The 21,371-nt window shown below is 32.5% G+C and overlaps 1 protein-coding gene across 2 annotated transcripts in view; it reads left to right on the top strand.

Moving 5' to 3' along the window:
* The window catches only part of LOC130444610 (PDF receptor), a 136,780-nt gene extending 121,199 nt beyond the window's left edge, over positions 1-15,581 (top strand). Inside the window, exons 11-14 of one of the 2 annotated variants that reach the window (XM_056779843.1) lie at positions 2,802-2,920; positions 5,585-5,653; positions 7,651-7,728; positions 15,488-15,581. In XM_056779843.1, the coding sequence (XP_056635821.1) occupies positions 2,802-2,920; positions 5,585-5,653; positions 7,651-7,728; positions 15,488-15,572 (351 nt within the window). In that variant the 3' untranslated portion in view covers positions 15,573-15,581. The remainder of the gene's footprint in view (positions 1-2,801; positions 2,921-5,584; positions 5,654-7,650; positions 7,729-15,487) is intronic. The other variant, XM_056779844.1, reaches the window with a different exon arrangement.
* The last annotated feature ends 5,790 nt before the right edge of the window (positions 15,582-21,371 follow it).

Raw genomic sequence — 21,371 nt, 5'->3', positions numbered from 1 at the left:
CTATGACAGTCTAAACTATATACAATGATGGATATCTATTCATAATCAAATCATTAACTTGGAAAATAAATCAATTATCTCAATGATCAGTCACAAATTTACATTTATTTCATCATAACTAAATATTTTATTCTTCCTATTCAACGAAATGAAAATAATTATTCTTGAAATTGGAAAAAAATAACCCCTTTCAATTCTTGATGCCACAATCTTGAATCTTTTTGATGAAATGGGCATAGAATGCTATTGAAAACTAGTAAGAGACACAAATATGACGCATATCTTCGTATCTCCATATTTGTTTATCATCCGGTAAACTATATCTTTCAAAGTAGTTCCCATTTCATTACATAACATGTTTCCAGCGGTGTTTCCATTTCAGTTTTTGAAATTTCCTTCAGGACAATCATCATAATTATTTCAGCTCTACATTTATCATCGTATCAATGTCATTTGAAAGGAATTTCTACCTGTGGAAGAAGTCTCCACAAAGCTACATCGAAACAGAGGCTAGTTAACCTGTACGAGTCCATGACGTATGTCGTACGTACGCAATAATACAATACAAAATTGACTTTGTAAACAAAGAATTGTTTATTTTCTTGACATTAGTTAGACAAGTCCCTATTTATATCAGCTGCACTAAAATTGAAAATAAGAATAAGTGCTTATAATTTGGCCGGACAGTTTCCTAAGCCTGACTTAGTTTGCATTTTCCAACATTAATATATTCCACGCAGAAGCATTCACCGTGCGGAACTTCCCAAAAGTGGAAACCACGAATTTTTACCTAAGAAATGGTAAAAGTATCCTAGATACTGTCGTAAACTAAATAAAAATAACATACCTTTTGTACCAAAATAAGCTAACCTCCTAAATATACTTCAGTTCTGTTCAATTGAATATATATTGGGGCACTTTTATCTCGTAAAATCTATGATGGAATATGACAAGCCGATAATAGCGAACAATTATGACGTGGAGATTTCAGAAAAATACGCGAAATAGATGTTCAATTCTTCCAAGACCCATTTACCGCGCGAAACTTCCCAAAAGTGGAAACCTGACAGAGCAGAAAGAGGTAAAAAAAGCAAAAGACAAAGTCGGGGTGTCCGTAAGAGAATTAACGCGTGAATACCATAATTTCAAGCGTACAGTATTGCGGAAATTAGCAAGAAATGGTAAAAAGTAGCGAAAAAGATGAAAGTATCCTAGATCTACCCCAAACCAATTAGCACGAATACCAAGTTGCTGTCGTAAACTACATCAAAATAACATACCTTATGTATCAAAATGAAATAACCCCCTAATTTACTTCAGGCCTGTCCTGAAGATTTTTGGGCACTTTTATCTTGCAGAGTGAATGATGGAAAGTGGCAAACTGATGATGAGGAATAGTTACGAATTAGAATTTTTAGAAAAACACGCGAAATAGATATTCAAGTCGTCCTAGACCCAATTAGAGATATTTCTAATTACTTTGTTAATTACCAACCAATTAATTATGTGAACTAGAAAAATTTTAATGGGAAAATTAGGAAATTCTATTAATTTGGTGGTATATTGTCGAGGTGAAGCAGCCAATAACCGCTTGTCTAATGCAGTAGCCACAAGTATTAATCAATCCTTTTTGTAACTCATAGTTTATCAAAACGATAAATAATATCCTTTGAAATGCAATTAAAATCAAAGTATTGGTTAATCATTCATTTAGTCATTCAGGATACTAATAAAAGGGAATATTGATCAGCTTTCTTCAGAATAGAGGCGATTATAATTGGAAAACTTGAATTTCGCTCCGATATTTGAAAGAGACAGAAATTGCTTGAGAATTCATTACATGGAAATGATTAAGTCGCTACTTAATCTTCTATAATTTCTATATAATTGATGTACAAATTTCAGTCAGAAATGAATTCTTTCACATAGTCATTGAGCACGGTTTAATAACACATTTTCTGATTTAAAATTATGACTCGAAATGTTCATGTTTGTCTTTTATTTTCATCATCAATAATTTTCTCCAATTACTTCGATAGTATATTCCAGATTTGTTTCCACTTGAATTCATACATCTGAGGAATAACAAGATTATTCTATCACCAAAATATTTGTTTAACTCATACTTATTTTTCTACTAAGCCATAACGAGATGCCAGTTTTCCTTTACCCCAACAAGGTCCTTACAGTATCATAAAGCTCGTAGTAACAAAGCATAGATCAACCTAACCATGTTATAATGATGATATTCTAGATGCGAGATAAATACTGTGAGGTATAAAGTCAAATATTTTTCGTTTCAACTTTTGGACAAGCTCTTTTGTAATATTAACATTAGGTCGTGCATTGTCATGGATCACAAGAACGTCAAATGAGGGTAATCCTCTTCGCTTATCTGTATCACAGTAGACTTATTTATTATTGTTTCTCCCCAAAATCTTTGAGCAATTGTACTGTCAGCAGTACTCCATCTTTCAGATTGTGAAACACGAATCCAAGTTCGCAACTTACAATGGTAGGTCGACAACCATTAAGGGATTGGAAGCAGCACAGTGGTATTTGTAGCGAGGGACCATATTCTCATTTTTCCGCAATTCACTTTTAGAAAAAAGCGGAAATTAAAATCCCTCGTAAAGCGCATCTAAGATGGAACGATGATGATAACCTTCGTGTGCAGAAGGCATTAGTGAATTTATACTTGGGAAATTGCTGTAAAGAAAACAGCAAACAAGTTAAATTGGATTTTTAAAGAAGTTTTTCCATAGTTGACTTGTGTAATATTTCAACCTCATTCATTTCAGGTCCAGACAGCTATCCGAAATAGTTTCTACCTTCGTATGTCCCTGAGAAATAATGATTATACGCCTTGTAGAAATTTTGCTATAATCTCAGCAGTACGAGAAAATGGAACAATAAATAAGTGAGTATTGTTTTCTAATATAAATGTCTCTTAGCTAGACCTCGAATTAAATGCTTATGTTTCGTGTTTTTGTTGAATTTTCTGATTTTCTTTGGTTAGAAGTCATTTTAAAAGTTCTAGGAGTATGAGTTACCATAATTATGATATCAAGATCCTATCAAAGTATAGTATCATAATGGCACACGTGACTTAGTAAATTAAGTAGTTGATACCGATGACACAAAAATTCTTTTCATTGTAATTGAAGCTACATTATCGATACAAAAAATGTTTCAACTCAAGCGCCAGTCACAAATCTCCTTTATTTAGATGGTTCAGAACAATTTTTTTTCGTTCCTTGATAAAGTACTTTCAATTTTAAATTTTATTAATGATGCGTAAATTATTTTAAGGTAATTCATACTACTACCTGAGTGTTAACTGTTAACTGTTAATAATTCACGTGAAATGGAATTTAAATAAAATATATAAATTTACATGAAATATTGCATACAAAAATAGCCCTCTAAAATGCTGCATATTAAATAATTGACCTAATTTTATTAATTGAACTTCATAATATATCCCAACAGTCGATTTAATATGAATAGATTCACAATGTGATATACATTTATTGAAAGACATTTCGAAAACTTAAAAACAACTAACACTATAGATATCAGATGTATCATCAACAGAAAATATATGCAACCAACATTAAATTATCCAGCTTTGTTTTAAATTCGTCAAATTGATATAAATTCATACTGGCACATCCATGGCTCTGAATTTCAATTAGGAAATTGAATCAATCTTAGGTGATCTGTGTAAAACGTCTATAAAATAATTTATGATGCCAGTAGTAGTGGAAGTATCGATCGAGTAGTATGTTCAAATACTAATTTGTTCACAATTCTTTGGTATTTTGTTATTTGTTTGATGTGTTTTGGTAAAACATCTCAAATTATGTTCAGATATTGAAGAAAAGAGAGCAATAATCATATTTGATTGAATGCAATTGCGATTTCGAAAAAATCACTATTCATAGAAGTCTTGAGTAAATACTAGATGGACTATTGAAAAAGTATTACAATCACTAGCAAGCAGAAAACAGTTCTTGAAGGCAACAGGTTTCCAAGACAAACGACAGTGGATTACTGGAAGAAAGTAGCATGTTATTGATATCAAAGGAATCTCGCGAGGACCCGACTGTAAATTGCTCAAACTTTGTTCAGTTTGTTCTGAGATAAGTCAGCTATTGTAATGAAAATGCTTTTTTGATCAAGGTCGCCGGTGTGAATGTATTCCCACTTTAAATAGGCGAAAAATAAAGAGGGGAACAGGAGACTGGATACGATCATACTCCATTCAAACTTAAACTCCATCGAACCAATTACGTTTAATAAGTTTTCGATAAAATGTCGCGGTATTACAGTTTTACTACTCTCATCGTATCATATCATCGCGAGGTTAACTCTTTAGACCTACAATGATGTCTTACGTTTTTTCGAATACGTAATTATTCATTTCACACACAGGATGTCCATAAAGTGAAGAATTGGCTAATACAAATTCATCGAAGTTGTACATAACATTTATTATATTCTATTTTATATAAAAATCTGGTTGAAGTTAAATAATTGCACTGTAAGATTATATATAAACAATAACAACAATGAAATAAAACTGGTACGAAAATATTAGTGGGATATAAAAGAAGAATGTTCTCAAGAAAAACTAAATTCTTTTATTCTACCAAGTAATTAAGTTGATATACGAGGAGAGACCGAAATTATGCAAAACAAAAATTTATTTCAATTCTTTTAGAATTATTATTCTGTCCAATATATTTTCCATTACATCAAAATTACAATTTTCCCATCAATTCTTCCACTATCCGAAACATTAGTTAATCATCTGTAGAACTGAGAAAACTGACACCTACTTCCTTGTGTTGTTCTTTACCCTTCAATGTCGTAGAGTAAAATCATTCGGGTCATGCCCGGTGAGTAAGATACGTGGGCAGCATAATCATGCCATTTCTAGCTAAAAATGTTGTGTGTTCAAGTTCATTGTCATAGTGGAAAAATCAGTATCCTGCTTGGCACAAACATTTCCAAATGAAAGGTTTGATTGAAGCTTGGACCTGGGAAACAAACTCTTCATGAAATACGTCTTCATACATCATCAGAAAAGCATATCGGCATTTTTTGGACTGAGTAACATCACTCTTAATGACCTTTGAGTGTTCCAATTCGATTTTTTTCATTGTCAATCTTTCGATGATATTCTTAAGATAACACACTACTCACTAACAGGTAAAATTCGAAGAACTGTGAGCACAAAATCTTGTCTCTTGGAAGCTGGTAACAACGAGATTTGTTACCAATCAACATGTTGCCATTTTCAAACCGTACCAACCGCTCGTATTTTTGTATGTGTGTGTGTGTGTTTTTCGCATAGCATCATCATTTTTGTAGATGGTTTCCAACAATATAAGAATTTTAGCATCATTTTTACTGAGTAGAAGATGCCGACGAACAAAACAAGCCACAGAGGTGTCACGTACGGCACTGGAATGGTAATAAATTGTGGTTTTTATTGTGTTCCGGTATTATTTCATTATTATAATAAATAATTCTATTCAATTTGTGTTCATATACAAAATTGACTTTCAATTTTCAGCGTGAAAAAAACAAAATGGGTGTTATGCTGTAAATATAGAAGACGTTCCAATGATGAAACGGAGATAAAGTAGGTGTAGTTCAATGCCATCATTTTATATTGAATTCTAATTGAAACAGTGAAGTGTTTTGCCGATAAGAAGGTTCGGATGAAGTTAACAATGGAACAAGATCAATAGGAACGCATATTTAGATAATCAACTTGATCCTTTTCTAGAACTAAATATAATATCCAAAGATAAAATATTCATAATTGTTTAATTATAAGAAATTATTGTGGATCTGATTATGTAAAAAGTGAAGAAAAAATGATTCCAATTTTGTCTACCATTCTATAGACGTTGTATCATATTGTTAGATTGGACATGGGACGAACATATCTTGTGTTATACTTGGTTATACTTCCATTGTATTAGTTTTCACCATGTCTTCGTCATCGAGTCGGTGTCCTGTGAGCGGCATTTTCAATCTGCAAAATAGCACAGAACCTCAAAATTGCACGAAGGCTAGCGAACTTGTACGATGGTGATTTGTTAAATAATTCTGCGTAAGATATGACCAAAAGTGTGATAGAGCTGCCTACTCAAGGCTTATCCAAAGCTGTGGCTGTTTATCTCTGATTGTTTCACGCAATATTATTAGTATTCCTTCTCCTTATTTAAAGGGAATAGTTGAGATTTTCATTTCCTATGAATTTAACAGTTTTTTTTGGTGTTAACAACAAAACTGTGAGGTCTATAGATTCATTTTTGTACTGAAGTTGATTATTGTCTGTCATTTTGCACCATGATAAAATAATACAAATAACGCAAATACAAAAAAACACTGTAAACAAACTCACGCTGTTTACGAGCTACTTAACATATACTATCGGTAACTGCACAAAGGAGTTCGTGAAAACATACTGGTGACTCCAACGCCCTACAGAGATCCCTCAGAAATGTTAACTCGGAGATATGAAGGTAGGTTTATTAGTTTCGGGACAAACTCAAGAATTAAATATTTACTAGTGAAAATTTTATGATGAATATGCAGTTATTATGAACGTATCTATTTATTTCTATGATAGACTTGATGAATATAAATCATGCCAGTGGCATGCCGTCTGCACATGATTGGCAGAAGGGAAACGATTGGACAATCGTTTTTCAATAACGCCCAGGCTTTCAATACTTATACGGCTCCGGTCTTAAAAATGTATGCGATTGTTCGGTATTCTTCAATCACATTAACTATACTTTCATTTAAAAAAGTCCAGACGCCCTTTATAATTGTAAAATTTAAAATTCATCATCGCATTACTTCAATGATTTTTTCAGATGGGATATAATTAACTTTGTTTTTGATTTTATCTGGATTATGATATATCGCCTGCAGGTGTCCGGAGGTTTGATTTTTTTATGACCAATAAGCGACTGCCAAAATGGTGATCATAACCTTACGATTCTTGTCTATCTTGAAAATAAATACGCTTTAGAGGGTGATGAACTTGAGTTGCTACATCAAGTTCTCCTGTTTTTATATAGATAGCAAAATAATGCTAAGGTACTTCAAAAAAAGTGATCACATTTGGGCTACAGTATAATCTTGTTAAAAAAATATTCAACATCGTTAGAATTCAGATTTTAGTGCTGCTTTCCAACAGCCTAAATCTTTTATACAATAGAGAAAGTGGTAGGTCACAGTTTCGTCTGGTGGTTATCAATATTTTGATAAATATTACTATTAAGATGCACGTTTCATATCGTCAACATCGTACCGTCCTCCAAGGTTTGACAAACAATAGATACACGTTATTACATTATTTTTATAACATATAATATGTTAATTTTTATGAATTTCTGTTTATTAAATGTTTAATATTTCAAATGTAAGAATAAAACTACAAAAATAATCAAAAAATAATAAAAATCAGAAAATTAAATTGGGTATTTTTTGTGTTAAAATGCATTTGCACATTTTACTAAATACTTCATTTAACTAGCCGCTAAATTTTTCTATGAAAATCAGTTTAGAATATCTTTTCATAGTTGATGAACTTTAGAACGAACGATTTTTATTGTTTAGCTTAGACGATTTGAATAGGAGGCGGGATACCACTATTATTACCGAATTTCCTCTGTTTGCGACTGTTTCTAAGAAAAGGTTGGTTCTTATTAGTTAATGTTGCAAATATTCATAAATAAATTAACTTGAATATGAAGCTAGCCAGTACCATTCAAAATATTCAAAATCAGAAATACGTTTCAAATATCGTAATTCGTGTACTTAAATCCGTAGACTTTCTCTCATTCAATTAAGAGTATTTTGAGAATTACAAAATTGGCGTTTTTACTTAAAAAATTTTCTCATGAGCAATATGAATCAACAGTTTGTCGTTACATATTTATAATAAATAGTTGTTTAAAAGTTGAGGGTATTGATAAAATTCGATTTGTAGAGCAAGAACAATAGTTATTTGTATGCCATGGACTGAAAGTTCTACTTTGTTGGACGAGTCCAACAAAGTAGTATTTCAACAGCGGCGTACACAACATTTTTTAAACGACGTATAAGATCCAAAACAAATCATTTCAGAAATTTAAAAATTTAAGGTTATGCAAAATCATCGAAGTGAAACTGTCAACTGACAACATTGAAGTGGCTAGAGTCACATTTAAGGAAGTTAATGCTTTTTACTCCAGAACGTTCCGGAAGTGTTTTGCAGTACGGAACTGTCACTTTCTCTACATGAAACACTCAAAACGCAGCTTTCGGTATGTAAATGAATATAGAATGAACAACTTTCCGATGGTGTTGTCTAAAAAAAAATTTGAATGGTATTCAATTGTGAATTGTTTCACAATTGAATTCACTTATCTTAGAATGATGATAAAGTATTGCCTTTATGTAATAATGAAACACAAGAATTTATCAAAAAATTTAATGAAAAAGATAGTTTGAACAACTGCACATGTTCTTGGAAAATTTTCATCAAAGTTGTTAACTAAATTTTGTGCTATTTTTGTACAAACATGAGGAAGAAGATTTTTTTACATCTTGTACGGTTTGAGGTGATTAATTGTGGTCTTCAATGTCTTTTGTACTGGTCTCAAGAAGCTCCATGAAATTCAGTTTAGGCAATCTTGATGGACGCAGTAGATGAAGAAATCCTTGATTTTGTATTTCTTCCCGATTCAGCCTATCGCGAAGAGCCTTCTACTTGGCCCTAGGCTGTTGATAAGAGTCTTAGTGAGTGAAGGAATCAATATATTTTCTATCCATTTCCTTACGTCCTTCGACTTGCTCCCGAAAATCCGGTACAGAGCGGTGCGGCAGGGATTCTCGCACTTGCTTTCACTCGTGTAACTACGCAAAGATTGGGCATAGAACTACCAAATCTCGTTATGGCGTAGCATTAACATCAATAAGAATGAACTGGGTGCCTGAAGCGGTATGAAATTGGGGCATTATGTTTACCATTTCTTACCATCTCTGTGTATGTCAATTCTTCGGCTTTCGTAAATAGTTCCAGTATCCCAGAAATGACATTCTGAGGCACGTTTAGTTGATTTTGTCGGTGATTAGCGATGAGAGGACTTTCGGTAGCTAATTTTACTCTTATCATTATGAAAATTGATCAAAATTTTGTACATTCCTTCAATGAAGCAAATAATAATGAGGAATTCTGAGTTTAGAATAGATTGCTTATCACAGTTCCAAAATATCGAATATAAAATTCCCCAAAATAAAACTCATCCATTTTCTCTTAGAAAATGACAATTTTCAGTAAATAATATCAATAGATCAATGTAGCTTCGTATATAGAAAGATGTATAACCTTAATTTTTGAATACATTTATATCTCATTCATATCGTTATATGTTTGAAAAATGAATTGATTAAATATATACATAAAAAATGATCTTAATAATATTGGATACCCTCTATTACAAACATAAAAAACAATGTCTTGATTTAACTGTTGTTAGTAGCTACGCGCAGAACATAGATCAGTCCACGGAACGGCTTTCAAATTAAGGATATGAAATGTAAAGATAAAATAAGGTAACGCTATATTCCCTGCCCAGTGCGCTAGATTGCAAAGCATAATCCGCCGGCCTATTTTTGTTAGCTGCCAAATGTGAGTGAAGATCAAAAGGAACCGCAGTATGCGGCATTTGAAGACACACTCAAATTAGTTTCGTGTATGGAATAGAAGTCGATTTATAAACTAGATGTTTTGTTTACCGTCCACCGTCAAATTTGCTAACCACCGTGCATAGATAAAATTATTCTATCTTTAATAAACTTGACGTCGTGCACACTTTGTATCTGAATGAATAGAACTACATTCTCTACATTATTTATTCATTTCGATATTTTTTTGTTATTCGAGAGATGAATGAGAAAATCGATTATTTCAACGTTGAACCTTTTTAAGGGCACAGAAAAATTATGGAACGAAATCAATCTTTTAGAAAAAATTCAATTTTCACCAAAATATGGGTAGGTGAAAAGTGATGTCCCGAGTCCGCTATCGGTTTCCGCAATTCCCTTATCCGGTGGTTTAATTAGAAGAGTAATGAACAAAAAGTAAGCTTACTGGAGGCTGGAAAACATCGGCATGAAACGCACCAAAGCTAAAGACGGACGCATACATCAGCTAAGGGGAATCATTGAGATGATTACGGGACACTAGTATACGTCAAGTACCTTAAGATGATAGATATCACGAAAAATTCTCAATGTCAAGGATGCAAAGGTGAAGAGAAAACTCCACTACAAGTATTGTTCAACTGTGCCCTCCTCTGAGGCATTCGAGAAAGATATCAGAGAGCACATCGAAATCAAGGAGGCAAATAGTTGTAGGTTTATTCGTTAGTACACTAAGCCCACTAGACTACCCTAACTCACCCTCCTCTACGCTACACCACCCTACCCTACCCTTGCGCTTCACTGCGCTATATTACGCTACACCGAGCTGCATTGCGTTCCATTCCGATGGATTGCGCTTCATTGCGCTGCTGTTGGCTATAATATAGATTATAATTTATAATAAAATTGAAGAGTGAACTAACATTTTTATTATTTTTTCCACCGTAATGATTTGTAGCCCCCGCTTCTCTGCACTGCAAGGCGTTGCACTGCGCTGAGGACAATTTATGTTACTGTTGGTAAAGATACTCTACTTTGTCGATAGCTTTGCTCCATTCTTCAATTCCATCTAAAAAAGGCACGGTATATAAGCTATTTCACTGTGGGACGTGTTTTGAAAATAATACAATTTGTTTCCGTTTAGAATTCAATTGTGATTTCAACTACTTAATTCTCTTGGGTTAATGTATTCGTATATGAAATTTTTATATATTAGTAAATGAGTTTTGTTTTGTCGGTAATTGGGGGACAAAAACGCTATATAATTTAAACGTGAATGCTTTATTTAAACAGAGTGTTTCAGGTCGTGAGCCATCATCTGTACTCCTCAGAGGATAAAAAGTTGATGAACGCGATGAACAAATGCATATATAACTAATTAAAATCCCGTATTGCAATATCATTACACCAAAGTTTTATTGGAGTACAGGTTATGAAGAGAAAAATATGGAAAGTAATTATTTGGAATGTCCGTTTCAGAAACAAATATGGCCAATCGAACTGAGATATTTTGAGCCTCCTATTATTTCCGATTAAACCGAAAGATAATTGGAATTTTTTTGGTCGAAATTTGACCAATTTATCAATATGAATTGATACCTTTATGACATTTATTTCCTTAAATACTTTATTAATTCACACAATAACATATCTCCAAACGACAGCTGCCAAATTTTCAGCTCATGTTCTCCAATAGTTTCTTTGTTACTGCAATAAAAAAGACAATGAGGTATTGTATTTACTCGAAAAAAACACTTTACAGCAGATGCTTATCCTCATCTAGTATAATTAAAGGTCATCGACTGAAATGCGCGGTGGAAACGTGTCCGTACTATCACCAAAGGTTATGTTGAAAGCAGGATGTTAGAAAAGAAGTGAATTGAAGATGTTTAGATGTGTAGGTAGAATAAAAAATATTATATGCGTCGATAGGTGACCAAGTATAAAACCTAGAGAGCACTATTAAACATTACTGTATATTATTTGACCAGATGATGCTCAAAGAATTGGACTATGTAAAGCAAAAAAAAGGATCTTTCACCAAAACAATCCGTTGTGTCACAGGTAGAATTGCTTCCCCAAGCACCATATTGTCAAATACCAGAACTATGAATTAAATGAAGTAATCATTACTGAAACAGAAACCTACATTGGAGCGAATGAAGTGTTCTTCGATAAAAAGGACTGATTGTATCAGTCTCAAATTGAGAAATAAAATTTGGACGAAGAAATTTTTTTTCTCACTATATCCGATGCTTATTGATAAAGTAAATTTTGATCAAGAACTAGGTACGTGATTGGCAAAAAACAAATTGTTTGACCGATATAGATTATCAGATGGACTAGTGCATTGTCTTTCCTGTTCAGTTAGTTTAGAATCAGTGACTGATATTAGCTTTATTTCAAACTAGGATCTTCTTCATTGTTTCATACTTAACAAATAAACAATAAACAAATAACACGATGCGCTCGCTAAAGTTCGCGCAAATTGTGGCGCACGGCAGGGCAGTGCAGTCCTGCACGTGGACTGCTCCTCATTTGAGGCCGAGGTACAAAAAGTTCCCCTACGCCGGTGTATGCTAGTGTTTTACAATGGATCAAGAATATTAGTTGAATTGAAATGGTAGTACGAAATCAACACGACATTTCAGATGGTAAGGAACTTTTCATTAATAAACTCTATAATGTTTGGTAAAAAAATATATATCTCCATAATCACAAAAGCTTAATTAACTGTTCTGTGGAGTGATACAATTATGGTAGACCTTTTCTTAACCAAGTCTCTCGGGCACGGGACGCTGCTTTTTAATATGTAAGATACACTATGCGCCGCAGAATTGTTGCCGATTCCGCCCTGTGCTGAGCTGCGCTGCTCAGATCGTGCCGCACAGCTCAATATGCGCTAAGCTCCGCGACAGCTCAAAATAAGATTCTATTCCATTGAAATATTTAATTTTTAATGTATAGATTAATAATTGTATTATTATTCTTATCGTAAATAAGTTATGTAATTTTTTCAGACTTTGTTCGATGTTCCTAAGAAATTCTGGGTAGATGTTTTTTTGTCCCTTTTGTAGGAAGTTATAATATTGATGCTGGAATATATTATGATTTTGCATATTGATACCTTTACTTACTATCTACTAACTTCTAATTGATACCAATTTGCATTTAGATATTACCCCAATTACAGTTTAATTAATGTTTAGCGATTGTTTAACGAATCTTGAACAGCAGTGAATGTTTTTCTCAAATCGTTACTATTTTGGAGTAACAAAACAAATTGAGAGTTTCACCAACAACAATTAGATTAGATTTGAGATGAACTCAATATATCTAAAACTCAATAAGCCGTATTCGAGTTTCTAGTTTCACATTTAAAGCAAGACAGTATGAAAAAGAAGAAATGAATAACAGATGAAAACCGTCACATGATATAAAAAGGAAGGAACTACAAAAACAAAAATGTGATAAAATACTAAGAAATTCATAATAACATAGAACAAAAATAAGCGCAGCGAAGGAAAACTGAAAGTGAACAACGTGAAATAAGTTCCGACTACCATAACACGCACAAGAAAGTTGGGGAATTGACCACTAGAAAGAAACCAAATAACTTACGTTCAGGCTTGATGGAAACCTAATATCCGAAAGCTCAGATATTATAAAGATGTGAATAACTTACACATAACAACTTTTTGATGATGAACGTATAAGTAAATACCCATACGACTATTATATCTGTGGGTCTAAGATATGAGGTAGAGGCAGCGATATGGTCCTTAAATCCAGACAAAAAATAGGGTCCTGAAAATATACAGGTTGAAATATTCAAATTAATATGCGAAACAGTAACATTTTTAACACCATCTAAGATAGAGAAAAGATGCTTGCTGACTGGCTGCAGTCAACCTTTAGCACTGTCCCTAAATAACCAGATGCGCAGCTCTGTGAACAATACAACCTAATAAGCTTGATGAATCACATAACACAGGCACTGAAGGAAAAGATACCCGTATTATCATTAATATGTAATGTAGCCAAAATACCAAAATAAAAGTAGGTAATTCACCTGCAGAGAAATTGCTGTCAAGAGGGGAGTGCGACAGGGCTGCATTCTGTCATCTCTCCTATTCAACATTTACTCTGAAGAAATATTTAGTAAAGCACTGGCAGGACTATCAGATGGCATCAAAATCAACGGAAATGCGAACAATAACATTAGATATACCGACGACATAGTAATAAGCAAATAATAATGAAGAGCTACACAGTTTTATACAAAAAATATACGCAGCAAATGAATGAAGACTTCATGAGAATATCAAAAACACATGATTATTAACAAAAGTCAACATCTTCCAGTGCGTCTAACGATAAACGATCAAGACATAGATCGGGACGTAGACATATTTCGGAAAAAACTCCAGCTGCGTTTAACAACATAAAGAAACTATATGCCAGAAAAGATATTTTCTTACAACTAAAATTAAGACTAGTCAGGCTACTTTAAAACACTCAATTGTTGATATATTGGCATATTTTGAAAATATATTAGACGGAGCACATCACCTACACGGAAGTTATGCAGAGACTAGGGAAAGAGAAGGAAGTCGTCTTTATACTAAAAAAAAACGAAAACTAGAATATTTTGGCCACATACCAAGATATGACAAATACTGTCTTTTGCGATTGATTGTCTTAGACAAAGTAGATAGTAGGATGGAACCAGGTAGAAGATGACATTCACGGTTTCACCACTGCGTCAGAGGTTTGAAGTGTCATGATATCTATAGAAATGCAGTAAACAATAAACAATATAAGAATAGTTAATAGCCAACGTTCGCAATGGATAAGGCACTGAAAGAAGAAGTTATTTCAAGTTTCTCCAAAGCTTGAAAATAAAAGTTCAAATCATAAAATCTATTGAATATGAATATCGAATAATATTTATTTTGTTTTAATGACATGTTCACTGCTTCATATTAGAGAGTTTACTAAAAAAAGCTCAAATTTAATATTTCATAAATGCTAACATCAACATCTTATTATGACTGATCTAGAAACCGTAATAACAAGGTCTAATTGTATCATAATGATAATTAAGGTTAACACATTAGATGCTACCACACCATCACCAATTAACGCTGTTTGACGTTTAATTCGACAATCAAGACATCCGGGTGTGTGTAAATGTTTGTGTAATAATACTTGAATGTATTTAATTGAAGACAATATATGCTTTTAAGAGCTGCTGAAGAGGTATTAACCAATATTATTTCTAAAATTTGCAAATAAGTCATTGGAATTAACAACTATCTATCGAATAAAATTTTATAGGTTCACTCGTTTCAATAGAAATTTTTCATGTTTAATAATTTTCTTCGTCATACCTAAAATTATAGCATTAATAGGAATAAAGGAAAAAACTAAAATAATGTATAGATTATGTGCATAAAATTTCCCAAATTCACATTTTCATATAAATTTAAAAAAAAATTAAAGTACTTATGCGTTAGCTTCAAATTCAAGTTTTAGGTGAACAACCTTTGATGAAGTTGATAGAATGATAGATAATGATGAAATTAAGGATTATTAAAAAGAGAGGATATTTATTAAACTTTTAGAAATAGAAATTAGTAGCAAACGAACAGTATCCTCTAAGAGTAATATGCATAGGAATTTTTTTAGATATTTCCCAACAATTCCAATAATACTGAATATCAAATATTCTCATTAATTAATATTAATTATATTATATTTTCAGTTCGTCTCGTGATAATTGGACCTCGAAAATTACTGTTGAAGAATCTGATACGTCGCTTATACAAATACCTTCCAATAAAGATTAATAATATTTTTGTGTGTGTTTTTATTTATTTTTTCACCCTTTTACCCAAAAATTCATCACCTTAGATTCTCGAACAATCAACCTGCAGTTGCCACATCTAATTAGACCACTATTAGGCGTGTGGAACACAATTGCACTCCATTAATTTTTAATACCAAAAATGTTACTAAGACATATATATTGCAGAAAATATATTGAAATCGTGTTATCTATATAAAAAAAAACAATACTTACATCAAAAAATATGTCCTTTTAGATATTGTCAAAGAAAATGATTATGCGGTACATTTGAGCAACGAATAAAATTATGGTACTAAAACTGCTTTTCTAACAATCTCCATTCGACACTATGGAATGTTGTTCTTTATCTGCACAATTCATGCAGTTTCAGGCTAGTCGTCAGGTTCACCGATTACAGTTACTGCAAGATTTTCTCGTGATTTTGTTTCTCACTCTTGGCAACAACCAGTAGTTACGATTTTCTATTTCTCTTGGCATTCGAGTACTGATTTTTAGGAAGAAATCTTCTGCGTCGCTTTATTTGGTGTGATATTATATGGAGATTTTGGTACTGTTTCACGACGGCAGGATTTATTGATGAAACGCTACTTTCTCCAAAAATGTTTATACTTTATACTGTTCCTCTACCACAATATATTTTTATATATCTTTATCCCATACTTTGCAGGTTTATTGGCAGGATACATAGAGGATATATAGTTTCTCTGAAAATTCAAGACACAAATTTCGAAAAGGTCTCTTATGGGAACCAATTTGTGATATTTCGTTTTGTAAGTTCACATGAAGTGGCACCGTTTCCCATTTAGTTATATCCTTGCCTAGGCTGTACGTCACTGGAGTAACATTTTCCTCTACTTCAGAATCGTATTCTGCTGAATCTTATTGCTGCTCTGAAGACAAATCGCACTTTGAGCACGGCTCATCTTCATCTGTAGCTTCACTTTCATCTGGACACTCGTTATCAGCATTTTCAACAGAAATATATCCTTGATTTTCAATTACTATCAACTCTAGTGTTCTAGTGCCACAGACTCAAACATTTGGTGATCAACTCTTATTAGTTTTTTCCCATACAATAGGTACATAAAATAATGCTTCGGATGGATTTGAATAAAATACACTTACGAAAACAAAGTGGTAGTTTTGAAAATAATAGGTTATTAAACGTTTGAAACATACGAGTACTTGTGGCAAGAACATAGAAACGATAACGCACTGAAATAGAAAAACTGATATTGCTAGGAAGATATTGAACTATAGGCAACCAGACAAACACAAATGAAAGAGTAGTGATCAAATCGTTTTCGTGGAGCACATACGCGCGTCGATTGCAGGATTAATAAATAAACGTTGTAAAAAATAATTTAGTAACTTATAAAAGTGGCTAAAAATAAATAAAAATATACAAAGTGGACTACAGCAAGAGTCTTTCTTCAATGGTGCTCTCTAATAACTAAACATATGATTCTCTTTTTAAATTTTGTGGCGAATAGAGCGTCCCTCATATATTGCTACTAACAATAAGTTTGTAATCCCCAAAGCTGGCTCTCAAGTTATAGTATGAAAAATGGCTGAAGTAGAACATCGGAGTCAGGTAATGTAGATACAAACATGACTTTTTTTAAATCTATTGATAACACGCTTGAACTGTCAGATACTTGTGATGATGCAATATTCCTTTTCATAAGTACAGTAGCTGCATCTTCCGAAGGTGCAAGTACAACTCAAATTTTCCTGCCCGACTTCTTTCAGTATGGCTTTCATCTCGCAATTTAACGACTCACATTTACGTCACTTCTAGGTGCTCTGAATGGAACATTTGGAAAAGTACCTCGAACACTTTTCTATGAAGCTTAAGCGATATTTCTGTAGAAATGTTTTATTAAGACGGCTTACCTTCATATCTGGACTAATATATGTCTTTTGACGCGAAAATATTATGTTTTGCTATTAATATGTTCTATATATAGCTTATAATAATTCTGTGTACGATTTCAATGCCCTTCAACGCCTAATCAACAAAGTTGTAGAAGTGGGAAATCAACTAGGCATAAAAATTTATGTAACAAAAAATAAAGTAATAGCCATAACTAGACTTCTAAAACCATAACTGAAAATAAACATCTATGACACCTCAATAGAGAAAGTAGAGAAATTTAAATATCTTGGCAGCTGCATAACGACAAATGTAAACCCTGACGTCGAAGTAAAATCACGTATGGAACAAGCTAGAGTCATATTCCTAAAGGTGAAAAACCTATTATGTAACGCAACCTTGAACTTAAACTTCAGCTACCGTTTTGTAAAATAGTACGTACCCTCAGTTCTCTTGTATGGAACAGAAGCATGGACATAAAGAGTGGATACCATGAATAGACTCGAAGCTTTTGAAATGTGGATCTTCCGTAGACTCCTAAAAATATCATGGACGCAGCATTTACCTAACGATGAAGTGCTTAGACTATTAAAAAAGGAAAGAGAGTTATTTACAACAATAAAGAAAAGGAAGGCCGCTTATCTGGGCCACATGTACCGTAACAACAAGTATATATAGATATACTGAAATTAAAAGTAGAAGGAAAAATCGAAGGAAAACGTGGACCTGGTTGCAAACAAACTTCATGCTTAAAAAACATATGCGATCGGAACACACCATCTTTAATTCACACCACTCAGGAACGAAATAAATATGTCACCTGAAGAAGAAGAAGATTTTAATGGCTGTGCGTGTCCTCATATCTTAATAAACTAATTTGTCACTGTTCTTATTCTGTATAGTAATCTACAAATGTTTTTTGTTAAAGCAAAAGTTTTTACAAAAGTTAATTTACAAAGTGAATCCATGTTGAAGCTTATACTACAGCCGTATAACGTATAAATCTTCACATAATGAATAAAACTACGAACCCACATCAAAGCGCTCTACTTACTGACGCCCTTGTTATCTTTGATGTACAAAAAAACAAGCTCTTGTAAAAAGCTAACTGACTGATTTTTGACAGCTTTAAAGTCCTGGTACTTTGCCCGTTTGAGAGGATATAGTAGATGGGACATAGAAACTGCCTTCGCAAATATCTCCATTTGTTAAAAATTGGTACTCAGCCCCTTTGTCACTTCTGATCCTCAATTATTGATGTTAATTGTAATAAAGTTCTAATAATTATCGAATTCTAATTTTGAAGTAGTGACATTATCAGAAATCAGACTGTCATTACTGTGTCATGAGATAAAATTTGAAAACTTTTGGAAACGGAAGAAAGTTACTGATATCACTAATTTCAGTATTGCTTTCAATGTTTGTGGAAGGTGCGTCATTTGACGAGTTTTCGTAAAACGTTAATGCTCTTATGGTTGAAATATTAGAAGAGCTTTCAGGATGCTGATAAGAAGTTCTCCTATCATATTTGTTAATTAGCGATTAAGCATCACAAAATACAATTTGTTGTTTTCAGGACTGTCACTTTCACACAGAAACTCCCCTTTTCATTCTATGTATTTTCTACTTGCTAGTGAAAAGATTAACGATCTTATCAATAATAATCTATGTAAAATGACTTTAAGATACCAGTCAAAGGAAAAAATATACGATAAGGTAAAGACAATATCCCAATTTTCTGATATAATTTACTCGTTTTTTGATATAATGGTCAATTTGGTGGAGTGTTTATTTTCAGTTAAATCACTTTATTTTCTGTTAATAATTCTGTTTTTTACTTGAGAAATCCGCTTCCAACAAATCCATTTCGAGAACTCCATGTCAAATATTTCATTTGGGAGAATATTAATTTCCTAGAAATTATTTAATAATGGAACAAATACTCTTCCTGTCAAAGTGCTTCCTAACAATGATTCCAATATTTCCAAAACGAATTCATTCTATAGAATGGAACTTTCCTTGGTTACACATTGTTTCCAAGTTTCAAAGAAAATATACACTCAATGTGCTCCCAGCAACAATGGCTCCATTACAACCAGAACATTTGTGAGGGAATAAACTTTTCTTTGTATTTAGATTGAAGTCACATTCCAAAAATTGATTAGCTACTCCACATTATAAGTTATCTACTTGAAACAAAGTTTTAGTTGTCGAATGTACTTAGTTGTAATTTTACTTTTATTCATTTTATATCTTTTTTCTTTCATTGAACACCTCTTTTGCACCCTGACGGCAGTCTTACATATGCTGTATATAACTTTCTTTCAATTCCATCAACAGTTTTTTTGTTCTACACACGTTGTTGAATTGATTGATAAGAAATGAGAAATTAGTAGTAGAGAACACAAAATACACGAAGGTATGAAATAATATAACATTCCAACAACAGAAATATATTTACTAAATCAGTAAATCTGCACTTGTATTTTTTTATGATGATTTATTATACAGTAATAAGAACTATTTTTCTGAGTAGTTAGTTAGTCTCATTATTTCTTCATCTTGGATTTAATATCCAGTGTATTAGGAAATGTGGCATGTAAATATTATTGGTTCAACTATCTAATGTCCTGAAGGAACTCTCGATTTTCTTTTGTATTGGTCTTTGAACTATTACTATGTATATGTAATCCGTCATTATATATAATTCCTATGAAATGTATGTAATTCCTAAAATCGCACAGAAATGTGTAAAATAAATTATATTAGACACATTTTCTAGGAAATCTATACATTGTCTAAATAGCAATAGCAATCAGAAATGTAAATATTTGAGATATCAATAGGTATGCGGGGATAGCGTATAGGTGTAATTTTGGCTAAAACCGATAATGAGCTTTATCAAATTGGTACCAAGAAAGGAATTTTAAAACAATTATATTCTCGATCTCAGATTAATGTATGTCCAAGAGTTCTTCTTGATGCAGAGGATGTACCGAGTACGGAGATGGCACTCCGATCAGTTGCTAACTTACAATCCACTGGAACCGGCCAGGGATTTAAAAAGTGCCTTTGCAAGAAAAACTGTACTACAGCAAGATGTCTGTTCTATAAAAATAAATCATTGTGTACTTCAAAGTGTCATTCCGGCTTACCCTGCAAAAATAAATAGCCATATGGACTGACTTTAATGTTGTGACATTTATAATTACTTAATTAACAGACTGATTACATATCAAACGAAAGTTTGACTTCATAAGAATAATATAAGTCGATTTTGTGAAGCTTTAATTAGTAAGAATATTATATTTTACGATATAACTGTTACCTGAACGTTATTGTCTTGGAATTATATACAATTTATGTATTGAATAGTTTTTGAAACAATATTTTATACATTTCCCAAATAACTTGGGAATTAGATAAATTTCCTAGAATTTATATAGAATTCATAGATTTCATAAATTTCCGGTAACATATATACTATAGATAAGTATTGAAATTATCAAAATCTTGTAGAATCCTACCCAATATAATATTTGTCTCCCATTTTAAAGCCTATGTTTGGTTTCTTCTTATCCATTCAAATTCGTATAGATTGTTAAAAAATCTAAGGATTCTGTCCATACACTGAGACTTGAAAATATTCATCTTCTACTTGCTAGAGCTTTTTGTACATACAATCTAAAAGCATTCAGAAAAGTTAATTCTCCATTGCTAGCTTATCAAAATGGGTTACTGAATTCTTGATATCTAGATTTTTGACTTTTTTTTAGTTAATTTCAAATAATATAATTAATTTTAGCAGGCCCCTCACAATAATCACAATAACCCGCCTATGATTTATGTACGGATAAAAATAGTTGCGAGGGAAACGTATTTTCGACGCTTATACCTTGACGC

Source organism: Diorhabda sublineata, chromosome 5 (assembly GCF_026230105.1).
Source record: "Diorhabda sublineata isolate icDioSubl1.1 chromosome 5, icDioSubl1.1, whole genome shotgun sequence".
NCBI lineage: Eukaryota > Metazoa > Arthropoda > Insecta > Coleoptera > Chrysomelidae > Diorhabda > Diorhabda sublineata.
Note: the sequence above shows the minus strand (reverse complement) of the source record. Positions and strands in the feature narration are given on the sequence as shown.